At 41.0% G+C, this 14,821-nt stretch overlaps 1 protein-coding gene across 1 annotated transcript in view; it reads left to right on the top strand.

The window, feature by feature from the left end:
• The first annotated feature begins 406 nt into the window (after nt 1–406).
• znf407 (zinc finger protein 407) overlaps nt 407–14,821 on the top strand; it is a 138,943-nt gene continuing 124,528 nt past the window's right edge. The window contains exons 1-4 of the mRNA XM_058053005.2: nt 407–540; nt 1,883–2,547; nt 2,632–4,677; nt 11,371–11,485. Of these exons, the coding sequence (XP_057908988.2) occupies nt 1,959–2,547; nt 2,632–4,677; nt 11,371–11,485 (2,750 nt within the window). The 5' untranslated portion in view covers nt 407–540; nt 1,883–1,958. The remainder of the gene's footprint in view (nt 541–1,882; nt 2,548–2,631; nt 4,678–11,370; nt 11,486–14,821) is intronic.

Below are 14,821 nucleotides of genomic sequence, written 5' to 3'. Positions count from 1 at the left end.
CTTGTGAGGTTTGATGATTTTCAGTTAAAACAAAGCAACTGCACAAGTCTTGTAATAAAAATTACTTGAAAAATACAAATATCATTCTTTAAAGACTTAAACCTTAAATAAAGAATGGTAATTGTTACATCATTTTCAGGTAGATTGTACTTTTTTACTGCCTTTAGAGTGTTTACATTAAATCAGCTGTTTTTATTTCGTGTTCCCCCTACCTTTATATTATTGCTTTTTATTATAAAAGAGCAGCAATCGCAATACATTCGGAAAGGGAAACAACAAAACATTCAATTCTGGTTATTCGCTTGGACGCCTCAGCCCTTGTGACCATAAGTGGGTTTGATGGTTATGTTATGACACTTTATGACACTTGTTTTTCCCACGACACCCGAAGGCGGCATTGAAGCCAACAACCGGGGTAGAAAAAAAGGGAAAAGGCGGGCTGAAGTTCCGCCTTGGTGTGACGCATGTCCCATGCTACGGTACGCCATTTGTGTCTAGCTACGAAAAGCGCGGACGGTGGAGAGATTAGCAAAATTGGAGGTACGTTTGTGTTTTTAGTCGCATCTTTATATACCATTGGGTCGTGTGTTTTGCATAGATTTGATTGTGTAATCAGTTGTCAATATGTAAGTGAATTGTTGGTCACGTTACTGCACAGTGTCACGCTGTCAATGTTAGCCTCCTTTTTGGGCCTCTGTGCTGCCGTCGTTTTCTTGGTTAGATAGTGATTAAGACCCGCCTATTCCTTCACTGTGATTGGACGACGAGTCAGATGGTGGAATTGTATTGGCCAATGTGTCGACATTTCAAAGTAGATGAGAATGAAGTTGCTAGCTAGCAAATGCTGTTCGATGGTAGCACTAAAACAAAATTGTACCTCTTTAATGTCACAATAAAACTCGAGTTAGACTATTAGAGTGTTAAGCCACGTCATTTGCTGTGCCAACTAAGCCTTGGTGTGTCGTGGTAGTTGTTAGCACTCAAAATCGCTACTGTTTGGTCAGCTCAACCTTACTTTACAGCTAATGCTAGTAGCAGTGTTAGCAAAACCGAGCAAAACTATGCAAACCAGAATGTTACTTCCAACCAATCTTGTTTAAATATTGTTATTTCTGCTGCCTTTTCATAATATTTGGTCGTAACTGCATTACATTAAATGCAAGTGAATGTCCTTCCATTGTGTCCACTGCAAATATTGCACTTGGCAAGTACGAGAAAAGTGTCTGAGGGTCAAAGCTCATCTTGCAGCGGACCATGCAGACACTAAATAATAATAATTAAAAAAAGTCCTGGTACACGCTCTTGACATTTCCTGCCACCACATTAGATAATAAATAAAGGTTAAAGTAAATAAATGTTTTTCACGTTTCATTATAAATTATGACGCAATTTTGCATAAACAAATGAGCTACAGAGATACAATAATTTAAGTTATTCAAATACCACATTTTCGCCCGATTTTCAGTTTCACTTATTACAGTACTCATCGGTAAGTTATATTTATCATTGACAATACTTGAAACCAAACACAATAATTTTAAAGTAGATGCGAAATTTTATTTCCGGATTCACATTTCCGTTTTGTCCATGATGTCCTCATAGCAGATAGTTAGAAAATGTTTAGAAAATATAAAAAATGCTTTTACTATAAAGCTGCCTGAATTGTGCAATTAAACAACAAAAAAACCAACGCCGAATTTAAACACTAGATGGCGACAGTAACACGTATTTGACTAGAAAATATTGCTGGGAAACTTTATCATCTGTAACTTGATTACAATACATTTGTGGTTGAACTATAATTCTTTTTTATGGTTCTGAATTGTATTTGAGGTACATTGAGGCAGCCAAATTAAAGTGTGCTTCATATCATTTCACATAGGTGCTTGATTCATCTTCAACTGGAGCCATTTTCACAGCTTTATGTAAAACCTATACATGAGAAAAGGAGGCCGGAGATGTCGAACAACGGACAGCCAGATGACGTGGAGATGGAGGATTCACAAGTCAACTCATCCAGTACAATTCTGAAGCATGAAAAAGATGATGCAGCATCCACACAGAACCTGCAACGAGGCTCTGTGAGTGAAAATGAGACCACTCAATGCAGCGTTTGTGACTTCTCAGCAAAATGCCCAAGATCACTGAAGATTCACTATGCAAGGAAACATAAGAGGATCGCTACAGAAAATGTAAAAACAGCCGAGGATAGCGAAAACATCTCAGATGACAATCCAGGTGAAGTTCAAAAAGAGATCGACATGGAGATAGAAAGTGCGACTGAAGTTCAACAAAACATTGAATCCAATCCCAATCTAAATCTTGAGACTAATGAGCCGAGCTCAGCTTCCCATGATGATGGTGTAAGTAGCAAGGTGCTGGCATCGGCAGAGCAGACTGTATCCCCTCAAGAGAGAAGAGTGAGCAAACGAACCCCCAAACCCAAGATTATCTATTCATGCAACTACTGCGGACAGGAGTTTAGGGACCAGTCTCCTCTTGATGTACATATCCAGAGATACCACAGCAAAGACAGCCCATACACATGTGAGTATTTGCTCTATTTAGTAACGTAGCTCAACATAACAAAGTTTCTTCATGATGAAATATTTTGTATGGACTGTCTTTCAGTTGGTGCTGAAGAGAACATGGACGACGAAGAGGAGGCTGAAGACACAGAAAGTTCTTTAAAGATAAACCCCGTACAAGTGATGCTAAAACATCCATTGAGCAGAACTCAACTCAAGTGCGCAAACTGCGATTTCAAGGGATTCACGCGCTCCCTGCTGGAGAGCCACGCTCGCGTCAATCACCCCGGCTCGGATTGGTACCGCTGTAAATTATGTAACTTCTTTTCCGCTACTTCTGAATGGATGGACAGACATCTTTGCTCGGACACCCACATGCAACATCTGGCCAGGCAGAATAGTGAAGCGTCTTCCAGCCCGGCGGAGTACGTTGAGAGGGTAAACAAAGGGGACGGAAGCGGAGACGGCATGGCTGTCGTGGCCCAGGGAATTAAAGAATCCATGGAGGCAGCTCAAGCTGTAGCAGAAGAAGAGGAAGAAGAAGATGATGCGGAATTGGAGCCTCCAAAACGGAAAAGAGGGAGGCCAAAACAAGTGTCTTCAACCAAATGTGGTTATTGTGGCTTAATTGTATCTAATGCCACCAACCTCGGTATCCATGTCCGCCGTAAACACAGCAAGGAATATGTTTACCGGTGTACCGTGTGCAATTACAGCTGTGTGACCAAAGGAGACATAGATCGTCATTGTATCACCAAAAAACACATGAAACGTGTTCAACAGTGTGCAAACAGCCCTGCCAAAAATCTTGAACGCACTTCATCTCAGGAACCCACAGATACACAATCCCCGGAACCGAGCGAAACATCACAGACCGCAGAAATACAGCAGGACTCACAAGTCGGCAAAGAAGATCAAGCGGTGTCACACACGAGCCCACAAGAAGAACAATATGGCCGTGTTCTTTGCAGCCAATGCGATTTTGTAGCTCGCTCAGTCTCCTCCCTCTCTCTTCACGTGAAAAGGAAACACACCAGAGACTATGAATACGTCTGTCTGGCATGCAAATATTACGCTTTAACGAGCAAGGAAATGACTCACCATGCCAGCACGGAGAGACACAAGGAAAAAAGCCAGATATACATGGCATCACAGGAGAATGGTGGCCAAATATCAGCACAGCTCAAGGATCCTGGTGGCGCAATGGTTCACCCAGAGTCTGAACCTTTAAGCCCCCTTGAAGAATCAAAGCAAAGTTCAGAACAAAGCCATGAAGAAAAATGTCAGGACACAGTGGCACCTTTTGTCAATACTAAGACTGTTGATGCTGCAGAGGAAAAGGAAGCGGAGAACATTACCTCTTCCTCTGCTGATGATCGAGCTCCAACCGAGTGTGCAGTAACCCAAACTGCACCGTCTGATCCCGTGTCCCCAACAGAGATTGAACTTGTAGTGCAGGAGTCTCAACACGTGGAAGGGTCGGTTCCGAAACCGTCCAGTGCTCCAACTTTTGATGCCTGCATTGTGTCCGTGAAGACCCTTGCTCAGCAGGAGAAGGCACGTTTGGAGGGCCAGGACGCTGTTGAAGGTCTAACAAGAGAAGCAGCAGAATCCTCTGTGCTGCTGTCCCACGTTTATGTTAAAAAGTTTGAACACACTGAAAGGAAATCAAAGAACGAGGCCAAACTGAGCAGTACTGGAATCCGCTGCGACGACTGCGGCTTTTTGGCCGACGGCCTCAGCGGTCTGAACGTCCACATCTCGATGAAGCACCCAACCAAGGACAAGCATTTCCACTGCTTGGTGTGCGGCAAGTCGTTCTACACCGAGAGCAACCTGCACCAGCACCTGACCAGCGCCTCCCACATCCGAAATGAGCAGAACAGCCTGGAAGAACGACTCGAAGGTGGCGCGTGCTTCAAGTGCACCAAATGCACGGACCGCTTCGAAACGGAGCAAGACCTGTTTGTTCACATCAAGGAGAAACATGACGAGCTGCTGAGACAAGTCAACAAATACGTTTTGGAGGACACCGAACAGATCAATCGCGAGCGGGAAGAGCACCAAGGCAATGTTTGCAAGTACTGCGGGAAAGTGGGCAAGAGCAGCAACTCCATGGCCTTTCTGGCACACATCCGCACACACACCGGTACGTATGTACACGCTGCATTTGTGCATGTCATTTTTAACTCTCATGTAACACAGAAATCATATGGAAAACACACATGTGTTAACATACAAGGATATTCCTAATATAAACAAATAGAACCTACAGTACATTACCCGCTTTCCTAATTTGTCACATTGCAAGGGCATCCCTAGTGACCACCCTACAGATTTCAGTGGAATTTAGGTCTGGGCTTTCTGTTTTTTAATTTTAGCCCAAAATTTTAGCCCAAAATTGACTGGTATTTCAAGCTGTTCATAAGTTCACACCAAAGCCCCAAACAAAAACATGTTGCTCCCATCACCATGCATCACTGTCGTCATGGTGATTCATCCGGGTCTGTGATGAGGCGCTATGCTAATCTGATTTTTTTTTCTTCCTTGCTACAGCAGAACAAGACAATGAGGAGTCTAATGATATTGATAATAATTAGGCCTGTCAATCGATTAAACTATTTCATTATGATTAATTGCATTTTGTCCATAGTTAACTCAATTAATTGCAGATAAAGAGTTTATCTATTATAAATAGGGATGCAAATGATTTGATACACATGTAGAGACAGGTTAAGATATGATTCAAAAATTAAATATTTCCAAAACAGAATGATTTAGTATGATTTGTTTCCTTTAACAGTGCAATATTATTTTTGACAGCAGTAATAATAATACTAAAACAATCCAGTGTAATATCTTCAAAACATAAGGGTATGGCCCTGAATATGGTGTGTGTGTGTGTGTGTGTGCACACATGTGGGGAAAAAAAAATCATCCCAGAGAATTGGAATCTCACGATTCCCAGTTTATGCAGACCGGTGGCACCCTAATGTTCACTACCTAGTATATACAATGCAGCCATGCTAGCTACGTTTTTGGCGCACTCTGTGGTTCTAAAAGCAGGTCACAGCTCTTTTCCACATTAAAATGCATGATCAGAAGGTGCTCTTACTCTGAAACTGACAAGTTGTTTAATGTAAGTAAAAACCTGACAATTATACAGATGGGATGAACTGTTAGTGCCATGGCACGGCAGACTGGATTGGGCCATAAAATGAAGTGAAAGTGCAAAGGCACTGTAGCGTGGAGTGGCCCATAAAATGCTGGTGTAGGGGAATCTTGCATCTATGTGGTTGATATTATAAAGTTGCTGTTTAAAAAAAAATTCAGATTTAGGTAATCATCTTTCATATAAACACAATATCAAATCAGTGTTTTATTGTTAAAATGTAAATTGAGAGGATCAAGCATACCCAAGCCGCCCTAATGGGGATAAGCGGCATAGAAAACGGATGGACGGATGGCAATTCAGTGTTGTTATCATGTTTTGAGGGATAATACTCCAATGTTTTTGTTTTCCTGCTCTCACTTTGAGTTAATTTAACTTGTTACCACAAAATATTTTGGAGTTCCTTACAGCATTTTGATACATGGAATTCCTCAATTAAGTTAAAATCATAGGTGGAAGGGGCAGATACCACCCTTTTTGTTAACGGAAAATGGCACTTTCTTGGGGAATTTTACCCCATCATCCACAATCCCTATGTGAGACATGAACACATACTGTATATGTCTTTCCAACAATGTTCCGTTTGCATATAATGAGATATACATATTAATCAAGCTAAGACGACTTTTATTATTATTATTATTATTAACATTGTTATGCCAATCAAACTGTATACGTTACTTGTGTATTTACACCCTGACACACTCAATGGCTAGCGACCAGCTTCACTACACACTCGTCCGCAGTGCATCCCAACATACTCCCAATGCTTCTGGCGACTACCGAAGGGTAAAGCTACATATTGGAGCTGAGTTTGGAAAAGTTAATGCTAGGTGTAGGCGTATGTGAAATCAATGCACCCAGTTTTGGTAATGCTTAAAAGGACCAATGTTATCATGAATGTGCATGTGTTACTACATGTTCACAGCACATATATAAAACAATAACAGCTTTTTTGAGGTGTTTTAATCACAGTCTTTGTAGGCGGCATAGGTGCGACCCGTCTGTTTTTATATCTTGAACGCACAGAAAAGAGAGACGTGTGTCTCAAGTAAGGATGGTGGATGATGAGCAAACTTCCCCCAAATTGCCCCAGTTTTCCTTTTAAAGCTAGCGTCTGCTACATCCAGGTAAAAGCCGTTTCAGTAGAGGTGACGCTAAAGACTGATTGGGCTTCACAACAGCAAGAGAAACGCTAATGGACCGCAGATTGGGATTCCCTGAGCAACGCTTGTATGGTCAGAGACATGTGCGACTCATAATTGATGTGTCCATTACCAAGACTCAGTTGTAATTATAGTCAATAAGTCTCTGTAAATGTGTTAACGCTGAGGCTAAAAGCATTGGAGGTCCAAAGAGAGGTGGGCTAATAATTTAAAATAATCAATGCAGACGTATTCAAAGCCTTTAATTTCCCTTGTGTCTGGATGTCCACAGTTGTGTACGTGTGCGAGCGGTAGAATGCGTAGCGAACGTGTGTATATGTCAGCCTTCATGGCTAGTTGATTATCCCCAATCCATTAAGATTTATCCTGTCATTTATAATGCAAAGCAGAGACTTGCTCTGGGCTTAGGCTAGGAAATGTTCGACAGGTTAAGAACATACGGTGGTCTGTTACATCTCCCTGACCATGTGTATTAATTGCTTTTAAAATCAACTTAATGCAGGAATGGGATGTGAGGGAACCATCAATAAATGCCCTTCTCGGCTTCCAATGTTTCATTCCCACTTCTGCTCAAACATTAATGAGACTCGGATTCCATAATCCATTTTGTGTGTCTGGCTGGCCTACGTCGGTATTACAGCTTTGTTGCGCGCCACAAGTCCCCGCAACGGTAATCATTTTAATTTGTCAGTATTGTTGTGCCAAATCTGGTCTCTGGCTGCCAATATTTAACTGGTCAAAGCTGCGAGAATTGGAGGTTAAATACAAGATTAATGTTGAGCTCCTAATAACGGTGTCTATAAATTCCTACCTGACAACAGCATTATTCTTTTGCAGTCAGTGTTACTTAGGAAAATGAAATCTGTGACTCCGCAGCGCTGAGCGATGTCAACAGGTCAAGGGCGTATCGAGCTTTCAAAAGAATTTAGTTGGCCTTTCTGAAAAAAAAAAAAAAAAAAAATGGTCATGAAATGTTGGTTTTCATTATGGTGGAAAGCAACAATTTTTCTTAATTTTGACAGCATATGCCAGTTGTTATTATTGCTTAAGTTCCCTCATTATAGTGAGTTATTAACTTTTTATATGGCAGTCATTTATTCTTGGAATTTGTTTATGGGGCTGTGGAGCAGCGCAATGGGGGTCTGCCAGTTTGGAGGCTGAGAGCATGTCCAGATCCTTTTAATTACGACCTAGTTTTTATCCTCTTGATTAATCACTGAAATCAGAAGAAGCTAGTGGGAGGTTGCACACAGATTTGTCAATTTGTCCCTTAAAGGAAACGTGCGCACATTTCCATTTTGCCAATGAGCCTGCCACTGGAATTTGCATTTTTAGGTAAATTGGTCACTTTTTCACTTGAGTGGTTTGTCTGACTTTAGACTGAGCATCAAAGTAATGGGTCCACATGGTGAAAGGACTTGTGATATAATATGATATACATTTAAAAAAAAACTACTCCAAGCCCATTGCTGGCAGCATTCGTCAAAATGTTGTACATGTTGCAGGCAGGATTAGATGGATGGGACCAAATACACACAAAAAACATAACCACCTGTCTATGTCTTTGTAAAAGTATAAACTTGAAATCATGCTTATTTCAACCATTTTCTAGAACTTTGTTTAAAGAAAATTTACTGCCACCACCATCGCAGATGCTCGGCTTAAACCGTTGCATTGTGTATGAGCGTGCAGCTAAACATCACATAGGCTCCAGTCACTTCTCAGGAAATGAATTAATCATTGGCGATCTCATCAGGGACACGAGGGAGCCACATTGCCCCGTGTGGAAAGCAGTATTAATTCAACATGACACAGCATTGATGGTCATTTTCAGTTTCATGACGGGTGTTTAAGTGGAGTGGTGAAGTATTAATGTGATAAGATGTGAGAACTGAGGGACGGTTCATCTTTTTTTTTTTTTTTCTGCCATGACTCATTCAAACCATTCGTACAAATCAGCTTCCAACGCAGCCCTCTCTTAAACTCAAATTTTTGATTTTGTGTGTGAGCAAAAAGGAAAGACCTAAAAACTAAACTACAAAGAAGTAAATGAAAATTAAAAATGGATGTTCCAATGTCTCGTCTCATTGGCAGATGCAAGGATGAAACCGGAGGCCTGCTGTGATTTGAGTATTTGCATGTGTAGAGTATGGACATCTGAAGTGATGCGTTTGCCTTTGCCGCAGAGCATGTGTAAACCCTCCCACCCTCCGGTGTTTATGGGCCTTGTTAGCACGCGCTAGCCTTTCAATCTTCGTTACCGGCTTAAGATTCAATGTGTCATACTTCCAGCTCACAGCAAGTGAACCGTGACTGAACGAATTAGTAATCTACATAAAGTGCTTAATCAATTCAACTGCTGCCCCTAGAATAAATATTGCAGGATGTTTTGGAATATTCACCAAGAGAGGGTGTCGTTTTGCACAGAGATGCCAAAGTGGATGTCGTACAAGGCCGGTATCGTACTGCCTAGCATTGGCCCGCACTGAAAGTATAGAATATAAAGCAGGGGTCTCAAACATGCGGCCTGCGGGCCAAATGTGGCCCACAGGACACTAGTTTGAGGCCCCCGCCTTGATATGAAAGCTTAATGTTAGTGCGGCCCGCGCAAGTTTGATGCTGTATGGTATCATGTACCCAGAAAAAATTATTACGTTTGATTAATGTTCATGTTAAAGGTTAAATAACTTAATAACTATCCTCCCTATCCGTGTGGAAGTGGTAAGTTTTTGGCTGTTTAAGTTTAAAGGAAATAACTTGAAGGCTACCGTTTAGGTCGCTAGCTCTCTAGTTTGCGAGTTGTCCCAAGACCCTGCAGTTGCGCAATATGTTGTAAATAAAAAGAGTATAAATGTGACTATAGTCGTGTTTTGTCATGTCTACAGGGCTCTAATAATGCTTTGTTCATTTTAATATGAAAAAAATAATTTGTCTACCCACCAACTATATGTGGTTTCTTAATTTTTAATTATTTGCCGTTTTATTATTATTATTATTATATTTATTTATTACTAATTGATTGATTTTCTTTATTCTTGATCTTATTTTGTGTAGAAAAATAAAAATTAAGATATTTGAAAACAGTGGAATGTTTTATCAGAGCTTTTCTTGTAGAAAATCGAAACCAAAGCAAAGTTTATTCTTTTCTGTTTTTAATAAATGCGTTTTTTTTTTTTTTTTTTGGAAAACCTGATGCGGCCCAGTCTCGCCCAGACCCTAGCTTCAGTGGCCCCCAATTAAATTGAGTTTGAGACCCCTGATATAAAGAATATACGCAAACTGAGGCAAACTTGAGTGTACATTTTTTACACCGAACCAAGGTATAATTGTTTTGTCCTGAACTTTTGGTAAACTCTGCAAGGTTCCCCGATTAGTTTTTGATGCTGTGGTGGTGGGCTGCATAGGAGGGCAGATGCTACATCTCAATCTATTGATGATCAATCACTTGTTATAGCTTTTAAGTTTCTGATTGGCCAAAATACCCGAGCTGGTGGAAGTGTTTTTATGTAAGAAGCAGAGGTACGGTGTCATCTACTGTACGGAGTAGAGTACCCAGTGTCATTACGGTACGGGCCAAATATCTGGACACACACAACACCAATTAATAAGGCAAGAAATTCCACTAAGTTACCCTGACGAGGCGCACATTTCAGGACAAATAAGTAAATTAATATTTGGGAAAAACTGTAAACACAACTTTCAGAGTACAGGTACAATGCCATAAATAATTGGAGCAAGCTTTGTTCGATACAACAATGCTTTGCTTCTGTTGCTTTGTGTATAAAATATATAAAGAACCACAACCCCATCACCGAGAATTTGAACCAGGCTTGTCCAACATTGGATCCGACCCTCACAATGTGTTTCTTATTGAACACATTTCCATGGAAACGTTCTAAAAAAGATATCATGTATGAGCAATGACAAGGTTTGAGTCATGTCAGATGTCAAAAATAATGACAATGTATGCCACTCTTTATAGACTGTAAATACTGCAGATGCCAGCACTTCGCTTAAATGAAAGATGGCCATCAGATGCTGCACCGCTCTCTCAATGTGCCTCGCCCCCGGACTTATTAATGATAATAATTAGGGGGAAACCTCCTTTTGAAGCCTGCCTAAGTGATTAGTCCTTTAATGATGGAACGCTTGGTAGTGGGCACACATATAATTGATTTATGTTTTTGCCTTGACCTTTTAAAATCCAATTTACACATCCACAGGCAGAGGAAGAGTAGGTAAGAGTAGAGGTGACTGACAAGAATGGATGGAGAGTGAAAGAGGAGATACTTGGTACTCGGAGTGTGACTGTAGTTTTTACGTCAATTAGATTGAGCACATCCGGTTTTATGATACTGAGAATCAATCTTTGGCTGGTTAAAATTGAAGTAGCACAGCAGTAATGGCGGCCGTACACACATGCTGTAATAGGAAAACGAAACTGTGCCCCTTTTCAAATGTATATAGTTGTTAATGTTTCATATGTCAATGTCCAACTTTACAGGATCCAAGCCCTTTCTTTGTAAGATCTGCCACTTTGCAACTGCTCAGCTGGGTGACGCCAGGAACCACGTGAAGAGACACCTGGGCATGCGAGAGTACAAATGCGACATCTGTGGGTGAGTTCCAGGCTTAGCAACTTTGCTATTTTACCATCGATGTGGTTTGACGCCTAGCATAGTCAGATCATTGGAAATCTGAGTGTACCTAAAAATCCACAGCATAGTAATCCCTCATTTATTGCCCAGCCGTGATAAGTGAATTTGTGCAAAGTAGGATTCCTTATTTATTAATGGAATATTTTTGTAGTTGGAGCACAGAAAACCTGTTATGACCTTCTAAATATGTTTTTTGTTTGAGTCCTGTAAACCTGAAATAGCACCCCTATAGTCATCTTTAAACTCATATTATCCAATATAGTAGACATAATGACACAACATAAGATATTAGCCGTAACACACACTCACACGTTAGCACCAGCACAGTTCCAGTTCCATTTTCCGGACAGCATACTTCCTGAGGTGGCTTTTGTCTCATCAATATACTGTAAGGACGGCTGAATGACACCCCATCAGGATGTCAGACACAGCATCAACACTTCCTAGTTCTCTTCTTCTATGGATTCATTTCCTAAAAGCTTGCTCTGATCAAACATACAGAAGGTCACTGCCCTCTATAGCTAACGTGCTAAACGTCAGCAAAAAAAGTACACAAAATGCTAAATACAGACAGAGAATGTGTAAAGTTTGCTTGTGCTTAGGCTGTATTCATTTATTTGGAAAAACCGTGATAGAGTGAAGCCATGAAATTCGATCCACAAAGTGCCGAGGGACGACTGTATTTTGCTTCTGCTGTGTTTTCCCGCAGACGGAAAAAAACATTTTCGATACCGTTTGTGGGACTGTCCATATGCGAACCACAACAACTAATTTTCTACAGCATTTAATGAATTCTGAAATTTATTTTCAGTGCCATGATTTAACCTTCTTTGTAATTTCATCTGTATTATCAGGAATGATGAACCTGTAAATACCAAGTAGTGTAAGCTTCCTGTCATCTAAACACACAAGGCTCCTCCAAAAGTTCAGAGTTCTGGGTTCGTTCCTACAGCGAAATAAGAGTTCTTCACATCCCGCCCCCTTGCACCATCTTACGTGTAATTATGTTGTATTCAATTAGTTTTATTTCCGCAGTACAGCCCCACGCTGCCTTGCGGAGTTCAAATGCTTGCATTAAAATGTTAAATATACAGTTGGAGAAATACTTCATTGTTGAGTTTGCAGTTTTTCACCATCAAACGTATATGGCTCCAGACTCCTAAAGATGAAGACGTATGTAAAGATATTACTTTTTCTCTCTACGTATTTCTCTGTAAGCGTTTCCACTTAGTTCATTTGCAGGCCAAGTTTGTTCCGCGAAAGCCGAGCTGAGTGAATGTGTTTATTTGCTCCAACTGATGTTTGCAAACATATTACAGCAGGAGAAAACAAGCTTTGGTTTAAGCATGGCTTTTCCTTTAATGAGAAGAAATGCTCATGTTTCACGAGCTCTCCAGCGAAAACCCCCCTCTCCTCCCAAGTGCTACAAATGTGACACTTTACATAGCCGCATATACATATGGAACACTTCTCCAATATGTCTTTAAATGGCACTACTAAATACAGCCCCTGCTTTCACAAATCATGCAGACGGAGGAGCCATGTGCTGCCAGAGCCGGCCATTGGTGACAAATCGGCCCTATGTGTGCTTTCATTACTGACTGATCACCAGGCCATCCCTCGTCTTGAATAAAGAGCAGCAAACACAAAGAAACCCCCCAGAAACACCCTCATTAAGGCCAGAGCCACACATGCACACAGCCCCAACTTTTCCCGTTTGATGATTTATCCTTAATCTAAATTGAAAGCACATCGCTAATGGATGACCGCATTGCAGGTATAATGTATAACGTGATTACACGTTTTGGTAGACCTAGAAAACTAAGATTATTGTGCATTTAAAATTTGCATTTTCCGCTATAGTTACTAATGATGGTCCGTTGCCATTCTGTTTCATTAAGTTGTTGTGTTATTTTGTCTGTTTTTTTTTTTCCTCAAAACATGCCATTAATCGCTTTGTTTCCCTTGTTAAACTATCGGAAGATAACATTACCTAGGTTCTAACGCTGAGTGAATGAATGTGCCGGATCGCAGCTGTCCACTTCATTTTAGCTTTCGCCCCCTGAAGTTGATGTCTTATCAGGAGCGAGGAAGTTGTTGATCGTTAAAGATCATATTGCTGTGGCATTTAATTAAGAAATGCTAATGCAGGGCCAGGACAGATTGGAACTCTTGACCATGCTGTCAGTCACACCAGAACGGGCCGGTCTGCGTCTTGCTCATCACCTCGCCGTCACGCATGCCTGTCAGGGATATTATCTATCTATCCACGGATCTGTATGTCTTTATTCCCCAACAAAGAGATCTGTTTTTAATTTGCCTATAAAGAACTCCTAAGGTGCAGCAACAGCAGAAAACACAAATTGGTTGTTAGCATGCACGATAAGATTTCTCATATTTAATTGGTTAAAAAAAAAAAAAAAAAAGTCCACCAGCATGTGAGATGGTAGATTCCTGTGAATTCCTCCCAGCGTGTTTTGTCCACAGTGGGGCTGGGTCATTTAATGAGCCTCCTCTTCCTCTACTCCATCATCTCCCAGAAAGGCCCTGCGTTCAGCATTTTCACCCTCCTGCTCTCTGGTCCGGACGGACATCCAGTGCTGTTGTAGGTGTTAAATTATGCATAAACAATCTAAATGCTTTGAGGCATTGGTTTAATATCGGCCCTCGGCCCTTGCCTTACTACTGTAGTATTAACACTATCAAAGGAAGGGATTGTTCTCATGTGGAATGCTTTTTGTTATTATGAGTCATAAACTGCTTGTTTCCAAGTGTCACTTCATGAATTTGAGCAGAACTTTAAAAAAGTTTGCAGTTTACCTTGCTTGTATTTTCTGTAGAGGTTTCCTCCCACTCCGCGGATTTTACTTCAATTGACTTAGTATTGGAGAGAATATTCATACAGTATATCTAGTCTTGATTTCATGTTGGGTATGTGATTTGACTGTTAACAGGATGGGGCTGGCTCGTGTCAGCATTTTTATGTCCCCTTGTCTTGTGAGATTGTCTGGTCCGCTCCCAGAATAGCCCATCAGTTCCGCCTTGCGTGGCTCATCCGCTGTAATGTGCCTTAATGCCCGGGCCTATACGAGAAGCGTGAGGTTTGGCAGTGACAGTAGAGGAGCATCTTAACTTGCTGCTTATCCGGAGAAACCGTCACTTCATTCAGACCCTCTATTGTCTATCCACACCCCTCAGCTCCTTTGACGTGATTCTCCGTAATCCTCCAACAGATTCTGGTTACAAACTCCCTGAGAACTATTTTTATTTCCCCCCTTCTTTGCTTCCTCTCATTTA

This window comes from Doryrhamphus excisus, linkage group LG5, assembly GCF_037039965.1.
Source record: "Doryrhamphus excisus strain RoL-2023G ecotype Guam linkage group LG5, RoL_Dexc_Guam_v1.1, whole genome shotgun sequence".
In the NCBI taxonomy this organism is placed as follows: Eukaryota; Metazoa; Chordata; class Actinopteri; order Syngnathiformes; family Syngnathidae; genus Doryrhamphus; species Doryrhamphus excisus.
The sequence above is the reverse complement of the archived record's forward strand: the minus strand, read 5'-3'. Positions and strand labels throughout refer to the sequence as shown.